The sequence below is a fragment of the Chelonoidis abingdonii genome, chromosome 2 (assembly GCF_003597395.2).
Source record: "Chelonoidis abingdonii isolate Lonesome George chromosome 2, CheloAbing_2.0, whole genome shotgun sequence".
In the NCBI taxonomy this organism is placed as follows: domain Eukaryota; kingdom Metazoa; phylum Chordata; order Testudines; family Testudinidae; genus Chelonoidis; species Chelonoidis abingdonii.
The window spans coordinates 99,286,612-99,305,161 of NC_133770.1; the positions used below are offsets into that span (position 1 = coordinate 99,286,612).

The window sequence follows — 18,550 nt, forward strand, 5'->3', positions numbered from 1 at the left end:
CTATTACTCCAGTTTACAAGGTCATCCAGATCTTCCTGTATGGTATCCCGGTCCTTCTCCGTGTTAGCAATACCCCCCAGCTTTGTATCATCCGCAAACTTTATTAGCACATTCCCGCTCTTTGTGCCAAGGTCAGTAATAAAAAGGTTAAATAAAATTGGTCCCAAAACCAATTAATACAGTATCTCCCTCCCCATTTGATATATTGCTGTTGATTTTTATAAACCAGATGCATTTAAGAGAATGCCATGATTTTTACAAGTTCAACAAGTTCGAGCTTCTCTTCTTCCCTTGCCTATTTCCATGAAGGTAGCACAGAAGGCATTCTTTATTCTGGCTATCTGCCTGGTAAGACTCTCACATTACCCTTAAATGAACATGGTTTTCAATGTCTGCTTTGTGATGCAGAGTACCATTTTTTTTTTCAAATTAAAAAAAAACACCTTTCATTTATAACACCTAAAATAAGTCATGTTCACAATACTAAACACCGGCCCTGTGGGATTTTTGCTTCATTCCTAATTTACACATTAGAAAGTGAGTTTGAGAGATTAAAAAAAAGAATGTCACTAAATTTCAAAAAAGTCAAATTCAATTATGGAAATGTGAATATTGTTGATCTTAAATTTGCCACTAAAATTCTGTGGTTGCAAAGAAAACATTTTACAAAAAGTCCTGGTAGGAATGGCGATGCCAGCTCTGAGCAATAATCATGGTTGCTAGTCCAGTACTAGAGAGATGCTCTTCATCTCTGCACTGGAGGACAGTCCAAAACTAATATTCACTGTTATGCAGGGATTAGCAACTGTGTTAAACATCAGAAGGTCCCAAGTGTTCGGAAAGTACCTCACTAAATGCCATACAGTTTTAAATATATGTATGTATATGTACATAAACTATTCTCTTAACAAGCCCCAAAGCAGGGGCCAATTCAGGAAAATAAGTTCTGGGAGTAGGAGCCATTGGGGATGGGGAGAGGAGTTGGTGTGCTTCTACCAACCACTCCATTTAAGCAGGTTGCCTGTATAGCAGAGGCTAGTATGTGGGTATTGTGGTACATCTGTACACCCATACCTCCAGTGCTGGGAGTGACCTTGTGGAATCAGAGCTGCTTCAGGGCTGGGTGGTTTTGTAGCTCCAAGAGCAGAGCCTTTTGGGGGAGTTGTAGGCTAATATCTTCCGTCCTCCAACAGCACTCAGTGTTTCAGGCAAGCAAAGAAGCAGATGTGACAAGCACCAGGATGCTGCTAGTACCAACTGTGTCAAACACAGCCTATGTTAAAGATGAACTATATTAAGGTTAACTTGAAACAAAAAACACTTATGCAAATAGCCATTGCTCCATTCTTTTTGCTACTATCCCAAGTTCTTATGTTTGTTTCAGAACTTTCTCAGTTTCTCCTGCTACTTTAACTCGCAGGCACATGGAAACATTATGTTGCTACAAAATCAGCACTGAAAGTCACTTCTGGCTAGGTGCTGAACATATGACGACAACTGAAACATCATGGCCAGAAGAAGAAACAATTCTGGTGCTACTCCAAACCAGTGTGTCTCCATAGCTGGAGCTACAACAGGCTGTTCTTGAATAACGCCTGTAATATATACCTTTTGGCAAGTAAATCTACAGACCTAGAAATGATTCTTGCACACAAATGTATGCATGCATAGGGAGAAAAATCTTTGAATAACAAGTCCTTGTACAAGGTAAATGGATGTTATGGGTTACATTTTTAAAAACTGGAAGCTAAATTATACAAACAAAATCTCCACAGAACAGGTACCACAGTACAGGATGGCTATCAGCAGTGCAAACTTCCTCATGTTGTCTTGATGATGTTTGTAGATCACAATCTGAAGGGATTGCCTCCAGAGGTAGAGAGTAGTTGATTCTCAGTGGCCATTGAGTCCTTGCCCCCTCTGCCAAAAGTGTCCAGAAGGTTGTCAAATAGAGCTATTTGTGTTGGTAACTCCACAATATGGACTGAATTTCAGCCATCAAATTCATGTATCTAGGCCAACAAAAAGCCATGGCAACCATACATGGTAAGGTGGGCTGGATTTGAACTGGTGATGTAAAGATGAAGGAGTCTATGATGCACACATTTCAAACGGTTGCCATTTAAATCAGCTATATTTAGACTTCGTTCCCAGTTTGAAATTATCACTCATTTTCTACAGTCTCACAAGTGTACACAACACTTTACCAAAAAAACAAAAACAAAAACAAAACAAAACAAAAATTAACATAGAATAGAGGTCCCTGACTTGAGAAGGATACAATCCTCGGGCTTCAGTCTGCAATGAATTTCAGTGCTGTGTATAGTCATTTCCTTGTGGAGTCCCAGTGAAGTCACTAACTTCAATGAAATACCATGCAGGAGTAATTATAAGTGCAGTCACAATTCATTGCTGGATCAGTCTCTAAGGACTTAATCTGGCAGGGGGTTGAGAAACAACCTCCTGTGCACTGTAACAGGAAGTTAAGGGTGCTCACCTCCTTGAAGAATGAACTCAGCACCTTGCAAAATAAGGTGCTAACTCCTTTTGGCATATGAAGTATCCTAAGAACATAAACAGGACAATATTTTTCTTTAAACTGTTTTATCTTTTAATCAATATCACCAAGCAACAACTCAGGGCTCAGTTCTGCCCTCAGGTACATGAGTATAACTCCTATTGGACTTCAATGGACATATGAGGGCAGAACTGAGGCCTACATTTGTATTGCTACTTTGATATAGTACAATAGGTTCACTTAGACCACAGAATGTGCCAGGACTAGCTAGTTAGCACTTAGGCTTGAGAAATTTAGAGAAATCCAGAAGCCTGCTTTCAATAGTTACACAGACAGACACGCACACAAACACACACACAGGGAGAGAAATAGACAGGCCCTCGCTTAGATTTTTGTTTTGTCTCCCTTGAGAAAAGTTCTGAATTGAACTCAATTCATGCTCCAAAATTACAGGAAATGACATGTCTTTGTTTTGGGGGTGGGGGAGAGGGAAGGTGGACTACTCTAAGTGGGGGAGGATTGTGTTAGAATTAGAATGTGGTAGTGGAAGATGTTCTTTGTTTTACATGATAAACATATAGCTTTCATTTCCAGCAGTTTATACTACCTTAATTTGGGGATGAACTTTCAATTCACAACATAACTTTATTTATTTTTTTCAAAAATTGTGCTAAGACTGTAAATTTCAGTTCTCTTTGAAGCAAGACTTAACACGAGTGGAACCATTGTACTGAAAAGAAAGAAAGAAAAAGGTCTGTCACAGTCCAGTACCTCACAGGCCACTGCAACAGGTTTGACGGCAGCCTCTATAGAGTTGGCTTGCTTCTGGTTCACTGAATGTGAATAGCACAGTTAATATCTGCTCACTCGACTAATACTGCTGACTACAGCACAAAGAACACAGGAATTCTGTCCAAGAAGCCACAGGCTCAGAGACTCCGAATGTGCACTATATTTAAAGACTGCATTCTTTTTAGCTGATAACTGAATGAGATTTTAGATATTTCAAACAGCATAAATATAGCAATGCGGTTATTCCAATCTATTTATATATTTAAGCTATAATATGTTACATAAAAGTAATGAATTACTGATGGGAAATTTTCCCATCATCTTTTGTGTGAATACTTTCTTTACTTATGCTTTCTTTTCATATTTCCAGCTTTTTACAGTCAGAATCTGGTCAAATGATGTCATTATACGCATGTAAATCTGGAGTAACTCAAATTCAAGTCTATGTTATGCAGAGACAAAGATCTCTGTCTTATTATTCAAAGATAAATCACACATATGCATATGAAAGCACCCAACATTATTTCTTCATTTCTGCAGAATAATGTTGTGTATGGGATATATGAGCTATCATTTCAATTGCCACTTATTTTGTTTCCACTGTGCCTCAGGTGAAGCCTGACAATTTACATAAATATTGTTACTAACTGCCCTGCTGAGATAAGGCAGCCAAGTACTGATGTCCAATGGTAAGATTCTAAGTTGTCATCTTCATAACAGATATTGATGAACATAAAAAGAGTTCCTATTGTAAAAGTTAATTCATATCGACATCTTGTGTTATTAAATCCATTCCATTTATGAATCAAAGTGAGGGTCTATGCCCAGCTACTCTTGGGTTTAATCCAGAGACGGTTTGCAAGGAAAGGTCATATCCTACGATTCCTTACTGATGTGGAACGGTTTTCCCTTATTTCCCCCACTTTACATCCCCTGAAATCACTGGTACAAACTCATTGTCACTGCAGAGTCCATCAGTGCTGCTCCTCTACACAGCAAATATGTCACAGTTCAACGCACCCCACTTCCCTCCAAGGGCGGTGATTGCTATATCATTAGTATTTCCAGCCCAACATGTGGGAGAAAGGAAATAAAAACAAATCCACATGGCATTTTAGGCCAATGGACAGGCCCTGGAAAGTTTCTACTACAGCTGGTTGAATTTTTAATCTTGAAAACAACGGTATTTTTTCAAAATAAACCTTTTCGTTTTTAAATAAAAATGCCACTGGAAAAGAGAAGCAAAAGAAAAAGTGGGAGGGAGATAAGGAAGACTAAGGAGGGGAAATACAATTAAAAAAAAATCCAAACTGAAAATTTTTCCACTTTAAGTTTATTTTCAAGATTTTTTTTTTTAGTGGGGTAATTTCTATTTTTAAAAACTACATATGTACTGAAACTTTGAGCCAAATTCTCTTGGTTCTCCTGGAGTATATCCCCTTTCTCCCCACTGAAGTCATTGTGGTTGCAGCAGAGGAACAGAGATCCTTAGTTTTTTTCAGTTCACCTTTTCCTGTTGTTTATTCCCTTCTAAAGTCATAATCCTCTGACATCATAATCAACTGCTGTGGAGAAAATTATGATGTCACAAACAAAGGCTGATCTATAGCAGGAGCAGAGAAGCAAGAATGAGAAATCAGCAGCACAGGCAAATGAACACTGAGAACCAAATTTAGTCTGGTCCAATCATGGATAACTCTACTGATTTCAGTGCAGTTGTACCCACTTACATTAGAAAGCATTTGGCCTCAAAACCCCATTTACTATAAAATCTGTTTCCTAAAATTATCAAACTTTTAAATAAGACTGTCCTTATTCAATGGTTTCCATATACATGCTATCCAGTCCAGCCAGGGCATATCTTTGAGAAGGATAAAAGCTGACTACAGAAGTAAGTATGAAGAAACTGTTTTAAATAGCAATATTTAAAAGTACTTATCTACTTCAGTGCAGGAGGAGCAGTATCTTGAATGTGGGCACTAAAATAATATATTTTAATGCTGCAACTGTCTCTCATAATCAAGAAAACGGAAAGCCAAAACCCCTAGAAACCTTCTCTCCAGAAAATACATGATATCATACACAGACAGAATAGTATGCTTTTCCAAATTCTCAGCTACTCTTTAAAGACATGGTCTACTTTTAAACCTGTTTTGCAGCTGTGTTAGCAAATGAGGATTCATGATCTGTAATTCTCAAGGTCCATATTACTAAACAAGTAAATTTTGCTAAACAAAACATTTATTCACTATTCCAAATGATGCAACACTACATACTGAAGCAGGAGACCACAACTCCAGTCTAGACTCAGGCTTCCTCTTCCCTGGTTTGTAAAAGTCCAGGAACTGGAAAAACTATCTGCTGAGGCCCCAGGCATAGGATGCAGACCCTTTTACTCTACATCACAGCTGCCAGGCAATTGACATCAAATGACCACTGATTTGCTGTTCCATTAATCAACAAAATCGTGTACGAGCAGTACTTCCACATTAGCCCTTCTATTCAACAAACTTTGTCTGGCTGCTGCTTCCTTTCTCTCCAAGGCAGCCCACGTTCTCTTCTCACCTTGTCTCCTAACCTATGACTTAAACCACCCTCTGTACCAGATGACTGGAGGGTAGCTAATGAAACACTGATTTTTTGAAGAGCAACTAGCTAAAGAAAAAAAAATGCCATTAGTTTTTTGTGAGTACATCACCAGGAAGCCTTCCAAACTGTCAGTGAGACCACTGGATGACTGAGGTGCTAAAGGAGCACTCGAGAAAGACAAGGTGGTTGAGGAGAAACTATATGAATTCTTTGTTTTGGTCTGCATTGCAGAGGATAAGGTGGAGCTCCCCACAACTGAGCCATTCTTTTTAGGTGACAAATCTGAGGAACTCTCCCAGATTGGAGGTGTCATTAGAAGATGTTTTGGAACAAATTGGCAAATTAAACAGTAATAAGTGACCTGGACCAGATGGACCCAAGAGTTCTGAAGGAACTCAAATATGAAATTGCAGAACTATTATCTGTGATATGTAACCTATCGCTTAAATCAGCCTCTGTACCAGATGACTGGAGATATGTAAAGCTGGTTTTAAAAAAAGGCTCCAGAGGTGATCCTGGAAATGACAGTTAGTGAACCTAACTTTAGTACCAGGCAAATTGGTTGAAACTATAATAAAGAACAAAATTATCAGGCACATACATATGTCATACAACATGGCTTTTGTAAAGGGAAATCATGCCTCACCAATCTACTATAATTCTTTGAGTCAACAAACATGTGGACAAGGCTGATCGAATCAACATATTGTACTTGGACTTTCAGAAAGCCTTTAACAAGGTCCCTTACCAAAGGCTCTTAAGCAAAGTAAGCTGCCATGAGATAAGAGGAAAGATCTTCTCATGCATCAGTAACTTGTTACAAGACAGGAAACAAAGGATAGGAATAATTGGTCGGTTTTCACAATGGAGAGAGGTAAATAGTAGGGCCCCATTAGGACCTGTACTGGGACCAGTGCTGTTCAACATATTCATAAACGATCTGGAAAAGGCGGGAAAGAGTGAAGTGGCACATTTTCAGATAATACAAAATTACTCAAAATAGTTAAGTCAAAAGATGACTGTGAAGACTTACAAAGGGATCTTTCTAAACTGGACTAGATGACAAAATGGAAGATGACATTTAATGTTGATAATACAAAGTAATGTACACTGGAAAACATAATCCCAACTATACATACAAAATAATGGGGCCTAAATCAGCTGTCATCACTCAAGAAAGAGATCTTGGAGTCATTGTGGATAGTTCTCTCAAAACATCTTCTCAGTGTGCAGCGGCAGTCAAAAAAAGCTAACAGAATGTTAGGAACCATTAGGAAAGGTGTAGATAATAAAACAGAAAATAGCACAATGCCACTATATGAATCCATGGCATGACCACACTTTGAATACTGTGTGCAGTTCTGCTTACCCCAGCTCAAAAAAGATATCTTAAAATTTGAAAACATTCAGAAAAGGGCAAGGAAAATAATTAAGGGCATGGAAATCCCTTAATATCTATATGAGGACTGGGACTGTACATCTTAGAAAGGAGATGACTTGCGGGGGATATGATATTTACCCCTTCACATAACCAAGAACTAGGGGTAAACTGAAAAAATTAATAGACAACAGATTTAAAACAAACATAAGGGAGTTCTTCTTCACCCAACACAATCAACCTGTGGAATTCATTACTGGGGATGTTGTGAAGCCCAAAGGTATAACTATTCAAAAAATAATTAGACATGTTCATAGAGGATAGGTCTATCAATGGCTAATGGCCAAGACAGAAAGGGACACAACCCTGTGCTCTGGTTGTCCCTAAGCTACTGATTGCTAGAAGCTAGGACTGGGCGTCAAGGAATGGATCACTCAAAATTGTTCTGTTCTGTTAATTTCCTCTGAAACATCAAGCATTGGTCATTGTCAGAAGACAGTATACTGGGCTATATGGACCATTGGTTGGACCCAGTATGGTTGTTCTGATGTTCTTGCTCCAAGCTTCCCTTTGCCATCTCCTCTGCCTTCTCTTGGCACCACTCCACCTATATCTTCCCTCCCAGCAGCTTCCTCTAACAGCTGTCCATGATTACTGGCTTCTGATGATGACTAGACACAGTGCCTCCTCACTTCCAGAAACAGGCTTCTTTAGCTGCCTCCTATATAACACAAGCATTGTGCCTGCTTACAGCTAAATATTTCTGTGGATGGTTCTGAATGTCCCAGATACCGATGTCCATTAGCTTTCCTCAAAGGCCCATGTGTCACTCAGCCTTCATTCATCAATGACCCTTGGCTGTCCCAGGAAATCCATTCCAAGCCACAGAGCACTTAAATCTTGTCCCACTAGCAACACTGGCTAGACTGGTGTGATTTCCATTCTTGCAGCGGAAGGATCAATTAGCACTGCACCAAGCTCAGAAGCCACTTGCCAAGGCACTGGTCTAAAGGTAAGACACTAGACGTAATTACTACAGGGCAAAGGAGCTTGGGAACTCAAGTATAAAGGAAAAATTAAAGTAGTAGAGAAAGAGACAGAGAAAGCCAAGATTTCTTTTCACCCTGGTGTGGCAAGAGATTCTTGCTTTACAGAATATATATTCTGAGCCCAATTCTCCAAGCCCCGCAAATGTAGAACTGCCATTGAATTAAATGAACCAAATTCAGAGACAATGTGTAAGACTTGTATAAGTTCAAATGTTTCTCAATGATCAGTCTGTGGACTGGTGCTGGTCCCTGAGATCTCCCTGACACTGTTTAGGAAGGCAGCAGGCTGGTCCCTGGTATCAAAAAGGCTGAGAAACTGCTCTGAACTGTTAAAGCATCTGGGCCTAACTTTCTTCTGCCTTCCTTCTAGTGTAGTTATTAGTGTCTGTGAAAATTAGACTTAAAGTGACATGATGCTGATTTGGTTGCATTTTATGCTCCCTTTGTTCAGATGTAAATGACTATGCAAGGTGCAAGGGACCAGAGAATCAGGCTCTCTGATTTGAACTTGGTCCCAATCCTGTAACATACACACAAATGCTTAACTTAGAGCACATGAGTAGTCCCACAGAAGTCAGTGAATCTACTTACCTGTGCAAATTTGAGCAAGTGTGTACATGTTTGCAGGATCAGAGCCTTAGACTTTGTTAACTCAGATACTAATAGATTAACACTCACTTACCAATGTGTAATTTAGAATAAAGGTTAGGACTCTAAGTTTTGGTGTCACTTACGTGTTGAGGAGTTGGAAGATGATGACACTAACTTGCACCTTGCCTCCTTTTGGTTGCGTGTCTTGTGACACTCCTCTCTGACCCCTCCGCACATAATTTACAACATTGTAGGTATTCCCTCAGTCTAACCTAGACTCACTCCCTTACACAGACTCAGTGGCCCAAATCCAGAGTTGATGTGTAAGGAGGCTATGTAGATTATACACTGATAAGAGGTGAAGTCTAAACTGGTAGCTTATTACATATGAAGATAGAAAAGAGTGTAAAGTCTCAGTGCCTTAAAATTCTACCTGCCTTCTAGGGAATTTTCTACCCTGCATTAAATAACACTGGGTTCCTTTTAAAATAAAAGGCACCCTTATCCTGCACAGGAAGTGGAAAGCTCCCCAGCTGAAAATTACAGTACTTTACATTCACTTTATCTTTGATAACAAGACTCTACCATAGTTCCCCTGACCACTGTTGGCAATTTGTTGTTGTTGTTGTTATACTGAAAACAATGTCAGCCAGTCTGTCTATTACCAAAACTAATTTATTGCATGGTTACAATTTGGTTCTCAGAAAAAATAATTCCCTTCCACAAGGGTCAGGGTAGCATGCTGATAGTGACACATTATGTTTAAATAACTGTTGTTTCTAGCATGGTTTCAAAAGTATTAAGGACATGGCCATTCATTAATTGGCTGGTGACTGGCGGGAGAAGGTGGAATTATAAAAGGATGTTTCAGTAAATGGAAAAGGCTCGAAACCACACTTAATCAAAGAGTGATTTGTCACTGTAGAAACCCAGTTAATAAATGGAGGAAAGAGCCAAACAAACGGAAAAAAATCACAGAATCCCTGTTTTCTTTTGGTCTGTTTTAATTTTCCAGTGCTTAAGTTACAAGATAATTTAACTTGTTACTTCAACAGCAAATAATAAACTGCATTATATTTTAATAGAAGTTATCTAGATTCATGCTTTGAATTTGAAAAGTGAGACATGTAGTTTCTAATAACACTGTTTATGTGCTGCTGTTGAGGGAAAGTGTGTTACGCTTCTTCCTGCTAAGCTATAAACTGAAGAAATTCTAGGAAAACTGAAGCAGTTCTAACAAACAGGTTTCAGTAACACAACGTGACACATTTCAGTACATATTCATAAGGGCTTGGGGGTTATTACTGGGCTGTAATTGCAGTTGTTCTAACACCTAATAAGCCATGGTTGGAAAAACAAAGGCAGGTTAATTTGCGATTTCCTCTCCTCATTCAGAGGCAAATTAAGTGTCAAACAGCTAATACAGAACATATTTCATTTAATGAGATTTTAATTTAATTCTGCACCATATTGTTGATGCCTTAATGTAGGGTGGTTTATCTAAGAAGAAGAGCAATTTATAAACCTCTTTCAATGGAATCTTTAATGATAGGATATGGTAGCATAATTATAGCAGTGCCTGTTAGTCCTACTATATATATATGAAACTGTCAGCAATTCCATCATAAACATAAACCCCTATTTTAGGGGTTTATAACTCAGTTATAAAATTTTGCTCCAGGGTGAAATTTGGGATACAAGATTTCTGCCCATAAGCAATTTAAAAAAATCCTAATATCTCATGTATATATCTTTAATGGTGGAAACTATGAAAGAATCCTTTACACCCTAAAAGTTTACTGATATTGACTGTTTTTTTGGTTTGCCTGCCACTCAAAAAAGATATTTTAGGCCCAGATGCCATGAGGCCATAAGACTTTTTTGAAACGTTCTGTTTTTTTCCTCGATTTGTTCTATTCATATCTCATTATAGTAAGACTCCACATTCTTTAGGTATAGATCTCAACCAGCTTTGCAAAGATAGGAAACCATCATTAACCCCAGTTTTACATCTGGGGAAAATATGAAGCAGAGAAGTTGAATGATTCATATAAAAAGTCAGTGGCAGAGATGTGAACAAACCCTTGGTTTTCTGACTCCTGTCCTATGCCCCAAATATAGTCTCCCAGAAATTGAAATAACTTTAAATCCATTTTTTTAAAGGATGCCATGACAATGATCCAAGTAATGTCTCCATAAGAATGATTAATCCCTTCTAAGCCAAAATCCAATGTTCCTTAAAATGGATTTACACCAGAGACTATAGCTGTTGGTGTCTATCATGTTTATACAGTACTGTGAATTTTTGAAAACTCTACAACCTATGAAAATGCCTATGAAAAAGCTGTTATAGTCTGAAAAGTTCCTTTGTACAATTGCCTAATTACATATTTACATTTAATTACACTAATCATATTGACTCCATTTCATAATGGGTATGTTATACCCTATCATTTCAGCAATGGCATAAACAAACTGAAGGGAAGAATCTACTTAAGTTTATGTAAAAATAAATAAACAATAGCAAAGAAATTTTAATTTTAAAGTTAAGGCTGAAACTATAACATGTATCTCAAACAACTGCCAGCAGCCCATGATCTCATGCTAAAATCCTATTATTTCTTATGAGCTATGCAATGATGGGAGACGTCCAAGGTGCTGCAGGAAGTGTTGGTGTTGGTTATTCAGTAAGTGGCACTCTTCCTTCTGAGTCAGTTCTGATTCCACTGACCTAGCGTGGTATAAAGAGGGCATATTGTTGTATTTCAGATGAAACATTTAACTGAGGTATTGACCATTTATGGTTCTTAAAGAACTTGTGGGGCTTTTGTCACAATAGGTTTTTAGCCCAAACTCCTGTTCATATTCCAAACTGAGTAACCACATTATGCTTACTTAAATTTGCCTCTGCTCTGCTGTCGAGCACTGGTAATAAATACTGTTGTGACCCACCCAAGAGACTAATGCATTTCAGCAACAGTAAAGTGATCACTAATAGGGCTCATTCTTGAAATCTCTGCCCAGGCAAACTACAGGCCCAGAATCTGTATATTAGTTTGCAGAACAATACAGTATCCTTTGGAATGAGAGATGCTATTTAAATACCAGGTATTATTAAATAACGCTAATGGTCATAATCTTGCTCTTGTTGAAGCCAACGACATAATTTCGTTTGACTTCGGAAAGAGCAAGATCATGCCCTAAGCCTCCAACCACAGGCTGATTTTAGAAACCATGTGAAGTACTCTAAAGAGCTTCCATTAGAATCTAGCTTCATATGCATTGCAAAACCTAGACTGAAAGGGGTGAATCTGTATGATGCTTCCATCTTAATTCAAAATGTCCCTGTTTTTGAACAGTAGGTTTAACTCAAAATCTTTATTTTAATGTATTTTATTGCATGGTTGATTATGGTGTAAATACTTACTGATGCATCAGTGGAACTCTAACGAATAAATACCCACTTTTACTTTAATGTCCAAGGAAGACTGCAACACAGATTTATTACTTACCTCCAGGCAAATCTGCTCTGAAATTACAATTCAGTAATAGGAGACTAATCCAAAAAAACTGTTGGTAAAATATTGCGTGTGTACTTGGGCATGTAGTTAGGATTGTTAATATCAATTAATTCTGCTCACAGAGGAGGATTTGTTTTAAAACAACTTCATTTTTCTTCTGTATATATGTAATTACACAGCTGTAACTAATAGCCATGGAGATGCAATCTGCCATCTGAACAACTAGCATTATTCTTCAAAGTATTACTTGCGCATTTCTTCTTTTATTTTCCTAATAAGAGAGGTGATTATTAGATATAATTAAATGTATATATCAAGCCTTTTAACACAGGAGTGAGCCCTTGTTATGGCTCCATTTTTTTATGGTATACGGCAGTTTTTAGGACATTACATCTGAAGATCTTTGCTTTATTTTGCAAATCTGATACTCCTCTCTACATATAGAATAAGATAATGCTTATTTCCACAGGGTTCCTCCTCTCCCCACTTTTTCTGATGCACATTATCACTGGCATTCTTTTATTTTATCTTTTTGTAAACCATGTGCTCTATTACATTTGCCATTTTGTTTGGGTGACATTCCCATCAATCAACTGACTGCTTGTGCACGCACATAACAAGGACTACGAAAATTCCCCCAAAATTTCATTACGCTTCATGGCAGTCACTAGGAAAATGCTTTGAAGTTACAGGAAATTTTAGCTATGAAGAATCCCAAGCCTAATTCAGAGAAAGTACATGTTTTGTTTAGCAGTATTTCAAAGGGCTCTGTACTTGTTAATTTAGTATTTATAGAATGACAGCACACAGAATAAACATCAGCAAAATATATAGGTAACACTTGCCAACTACCTATTATAAAAGTCATTCCTAAGGCACCAGCCTGGTTCTGCTTCAGTGAATTCACGAACAGATAAACTCAATGCATTCCAAACGTAAATCTTGCTCTCCAGCTAGAGCTGCAAAGCTTTCCAGGCACAGAGTTTTAAGTACCATAAGGATTCCAATATTTGTCTCTTCTTCTAGGCTCCATAATATAACAATGTGGAAAATAATACTTACACATGCAGTGGAGGAATGGGAGATGGTTCATAATGGTAACGTCCCTCGTGATGTCTTGCATCAATTGGCACAGGAGGGTGGAATGCTGGAAAAAGGTGAGGCGGATCTGAAAAATAAGGTTTCCAAATATGAATATTTCATGCAGCTATTTTTTTAATATTGATTACATATCTCAAATTATGTGCCAACTGTAGTATGATGTACCATCAAATTCTTCTTTCTCAGTACAATGTCAGTATAACTGAGCAGAGTTTGCCCCATAAAATTTGCAGAGATGAGTGTGAATATTCATTTATTTATTTTAATATTCTCTTTTTATAGCTTAAATGGCAAATTACATAAAGAAGCCTTTAATAAATAATTACAGTGCCCTCATGTGAAGTGTCAGATCAAAAGGATCATTGAACCTTTCATAAACATCCCTGGTTCTTATGTTTTTCATATTAAAACAAACAAAAATGTTATTGAAAGAAAGACCTAAAAAAAGACTACAAATAGCATGCAGTAAAAAAGATACAGTGGAATGTACAACTAAAACAGTAGGCCTACAAAGTACAATCTGGAGTAAATTACAATTAAGTTAGAAGGAAAACGTGATTGGGAAAGGCTGCATTGGAGGAGACGCTGTGCTGTGCTGCAGCGCACCAAGGGGAAGCATCAGGGAGATGTGCTTCAGGGCATGGGGATTCATTTCCTCAGCCTTGAAAAGGATGCAGCATATTCTTCGCATGCAGCCGGTCACCTCTGCTGGCAGGCATGTAAAGTAGTGGGGAGAAATCGCTTTGGTTACTCCCTACCCTATTTCTGGCAAGTTGTCCCTGGGAAGGCCAACTCTCAAGCTGCCACTGAAATTCCTGTTACTTCCAGACAGCCCTTATACAGGTTACACAAAAGGGGACAGTTCCTCGCAGTCTCGTTCTCAACCCGCCACTACACGGGCTGCATACAGGCCAGAACAATCTAGCCCTCATTTTTCTACATAATTCTCTAATTAAAGCTCTCTGCCATTTTGGATGCTATAGTTTTAATATGCTGAAGATCTCTATCAACATTTTCATGCCTTTGCAACTGTCTAACGTAAAGAATGTTATTTTATAGAAGATATTTAATGCATCATTACACTCCTGAACGGAGGAAACAATATTCAAGCAGCACCATAACATCTGAAAAGTCCATTGTCTCCTGGGGTGTGAAACCTATCTATCCAAACCAATTATTAACTAATTTTTATTTTGTCCTAAATCCTTATGTTTATGTGATCCTAAAACCAGATGAGAACGGATGTTATGCAGTGTCATGGTTTTACTAAAAAGAATTCTAAAAAGAGAAAATCTTTATTCATGCTCAGTCAGGAAAACCAAGCTAGAGAGGCCTTTTTCAGTCTTGCTCTGACTCTTAGGGTAAGTTCTGTGTGTATTTTCTTCCTTCTGAATTCAGCAAAATGTATTCCTGTCTTAGATTACGTTCTCTCTGAAAACAATTGCATCTAGCCAGCTGATGATCCAAAAAAAGGGTGAGAAATTGGATTTTGCCTCTGTTTTTTCTCAAAAATTTGAAATCTTTGAGACTCCAACCAGCTGCAGTTGGTAGAAAAGGAGGAGTGTAAGAGATAATGGGGGAGCGGGGGAGAGATGGGGCATTCACACAAGTTCTGAGGAAATATTTCCAGTTTTTCATGACAATTTTGAAACATTTGAAATCTCCTGTCCAGCTCCAGTGCCAGCTATTTGTTAAGTGTTAGCTCCAATATGTTTGCTAACAGCACATTTCTGCCATTTACTGACTCGGGGCCCAATCCTGTTTGAAAAGTGATTATGGCTTCCTAATGTGAGCAGGGAAACCCTAGTCACGATAGCCCTAACTCTAGCCCTATTCTACAAACTGGACATAAATACCTATGCTCTTGCAATCTGATCCACTCCTACACCTGTGCTGAGCCCTGCTGACTTCTACAGGACTCACGGTCAATCCCAGGAATTTATACACCCCAGAGGAGTATGTGGTTATGGGTGGACCAGAAGATACTTGCTTCCCATGCATGAAATGCATTTTGCATCAATCACCAGCCCCAGAAGCCACAACACAGCCTGAAACTAGGGGGAAATGTCTGAAGGACAGAGAGATGGCTACACAGTGTGGGATCCTGTTGTGTGCTGTGCTCCCCACCCCTTAGCTTATTAACTGCAATAATGTAAAATGAGTGTGGGGGGGTATTACTCCTGCTGCACATTATTTTCCTCCAAGACATATTAGCTACTCTTCAACAAACACCTCTCTCCCCCTGTCTCTGTCATAGTAGCAATTCTGAGGAAAACCAGGGACAGAATCCTGAGGGGCTGGATTCTGGTCCCCTTACACATGTCAAATAGCACTATACCCCACCTCGCACAAGGTGAAAAAGCCTGTGCAAGATGCACAGCTTACTTTCCATCCCTGCCGGGCCAGGTTGAAACTCCACTCTGGAGAGCAGTTCCCCTATTTATCTCTTTAAACACAGTTTAGCCATGTCCAGGATTAGCCCTAAAGTTAAATGTGATCTTCTATAATTTTCTGTCTTAGGACTGGAATACTGAATAGCAAATTAGCTATAGCCCAGATCTAACTTAACTGTACAGGTGAAGTAAGTAGTATTTAATGTGTATGTTTGTGTTATATTTCCCTTCATTAACCTCTGTCATCTTGTACTGACATTTAATGAGGCAAAAATCTCAAAGAATACATTTCTGAATCCTTTAATATTAAGTTTCTCTGTGTGTCCTGGTTGCATTTTGTTTGTGGTTTTTTTTGTCTGGGAAAGAGAAGTATTCATCATTGCACAGAGAACTGTCTAAGTCAACCCCGCATGACTAGAACAGGCCTGAATATCTAGCATCTGCCATAATTATCCATCTTACAGTTTATTATTTACACATGAGCAATACAGCTGGTGAGCATCATAACTCAAGCGTACATGTAATAAGTTACTGCACTGTGGCCATCTCCTGTTGCAACCCTTGGAAAAATACCTCATGATGACTTTTCCAAAGTCAGGCTAAAACTGCTGAAGCAGAATAAAGTGCCACTAAACCTGGCTACCTCCTATTTATCATACAATTTCCTGACTGATGGTTCCACAAACCAGCTGCTAAGTGCTGTGTACTCTACTGTCAGCAAACTAACATGCTAAATGGGAGACAGGGAGAATAATGTGCAGAACCAGTGGAATCAGTTTTACTGAGGGAATTCAAAATCTACTATGTGCGGATAATTCCTTGACGCAGAGGTAAGTAGTAAATTCTACATGCTTGTGGGTCCAAAAGTGTTCTACTTTGAACAGCTTTGAATATTTATATGAAAATACTCTCACATCAAACAGATATTTGAAAGAGCACCTATCATCCAAGGTTGCACTTAGAATGCACTTGAAATCCTATAAATATGTAATTGGTTGACATGAATTTAAATTGAAATATACTGTAAAAAGTTTGCATAGCTGTAACACATAGTGTATTCCTATTGGTCATTCTGACCTCATGCAATAACTGTTTCTACAGAGATACTGCCAGACCATCACAGGCCAAATTGTGCCACATTTATTTATGCTAAATAGCACATTATTCTAAGAGTGGTCCCATTGGAATGAATGGACTACGTGTACAGTAATGTACTGCTCTTTGTATAGTAGAATCTGGTCACAACTGATCTGTAGCTGCTGTTAGCAGAGGTCTTGGCTACCTGCAAACCCTGTAACCACAAAGACCCTTAATAAAAGGATCTGACAATTGCTCTAAAAATATGACATTTATGCATAAAACAAAACTAACCACAGGAATTATGCTATAATCAATCAACAACATCTTCTAACAAACTTTACGCTTGCGTCTGATGAAGTGGGTATTCACCCATGAAAGCTTTTGCTCCAATACGTCTGTTAGTCTATAAGATGCCACAGGACTCTTTGTCACTTGTTACAGATCCAGACTAACATGGCTACACCTCTGATACTTTACCCTTTATGTTGTGGTTCAGAAATTATTCATAAAAATATTCTGGATCTTGGAAGATTTGGGTGAAATGAAGGCAAGGGCAGCCCATGCCAGGCATATCCTTCTTACAAGCACACAAGACTTTAAAACGATCTTCATTAACTCAGGTCCAAATCCTGCAGCCAGATCTGTGCAGCCAGAGACTTGTATCTGTGCAGAGTCTGGCTAAAGTCAATGGGCTCCACATGAGCACAAGCATCAATCTGCATGGATTCAACTGCCTAAGCAGGGACTTAGGCCCAATTCATCAAAGCCCTTGGGCACATGATTCAGTCCCATTGAGTTCAGTGAGATGTAAACATATAGCTAAGTGCTGAAACTGGTTGAACTTACTCACATTTCAACTTGTTTTGTTGAATAGCTATCTTCCTTTCCAATACCACTAGCAAAAATATCTTTAAGGTCCACCTTTGCTTGAGAGCATCAGAAGGTCTTTCAAACAAAATTTAGAATATAGGCAAGTAAGTTGTATAAGAGTAGAAATGTAGCACTGGTAAACACTTTAAGCTCCACACAATTTTGTAGATGTCACCTCTGAGATTCTTCAAGAAAATATGCGTTTTTTCCCCTCATTTGTAGATGTTTAAATTGTTACACATACACATCTTACAAATACATCTTCAGAGGCAGTGAAAAGGACCAATCCTCACAAATAATAATCAGTCTCACACTCCTAAAAGAGGAGAAAGGACTTGCACTGTTTCCTAAAGGTCTGTAACCTATGCCTCCACTGAAAGAGCCAGAGAAATGAATAAAGGAAACTGGAAAAAAATATCAAAATGTGAATGTTTGATAAAGAGAGAATACTAATTATGGTCTAAAGAGATCTAACACTTACGAATGATCTGCTAATAGATGCAGCAGAAGATTAAATGACTCTAGCAGACCAAGAGGTATTATGTAATACTGAGTCAGTATCAGAAAGTTCAACAAGAGAAAGTGAAAGAACCATCATCCAGATCCAACACACTCTGAAGTCAATGGGAATCTTTCCATCAATTTCTTGATCTTTGGAGCAGGGCTTT

The 18,550-nt window shown here is 38.4% G+C and overlaps 1 protein-coding gene across 2 annotated transcripts in view; it reads right to left on the bottom strand.

Annotated features, from left to right (window-relative positions):
* The window catches only part of GLI3 (GLI family zinc finger 3), a 275,904-nt gene that overhangs the window by 115,300 nt on the left and 142,054 nt on the right, over nt 1-18,550 (bottom strand). For both annotated transcript variants that reach the window (XM_032793449.2, XM_032793448.2), the window contains exon 4: nt 13,501-13,606. In XM_032793449.2, coding sequence (XP_032649340.1) covers nt 13,501-13,606 — 106 coding nt within the window. The remainder of the gene's footprint in view (nt 1-13,500; nt 13,607-18,550) is intronic.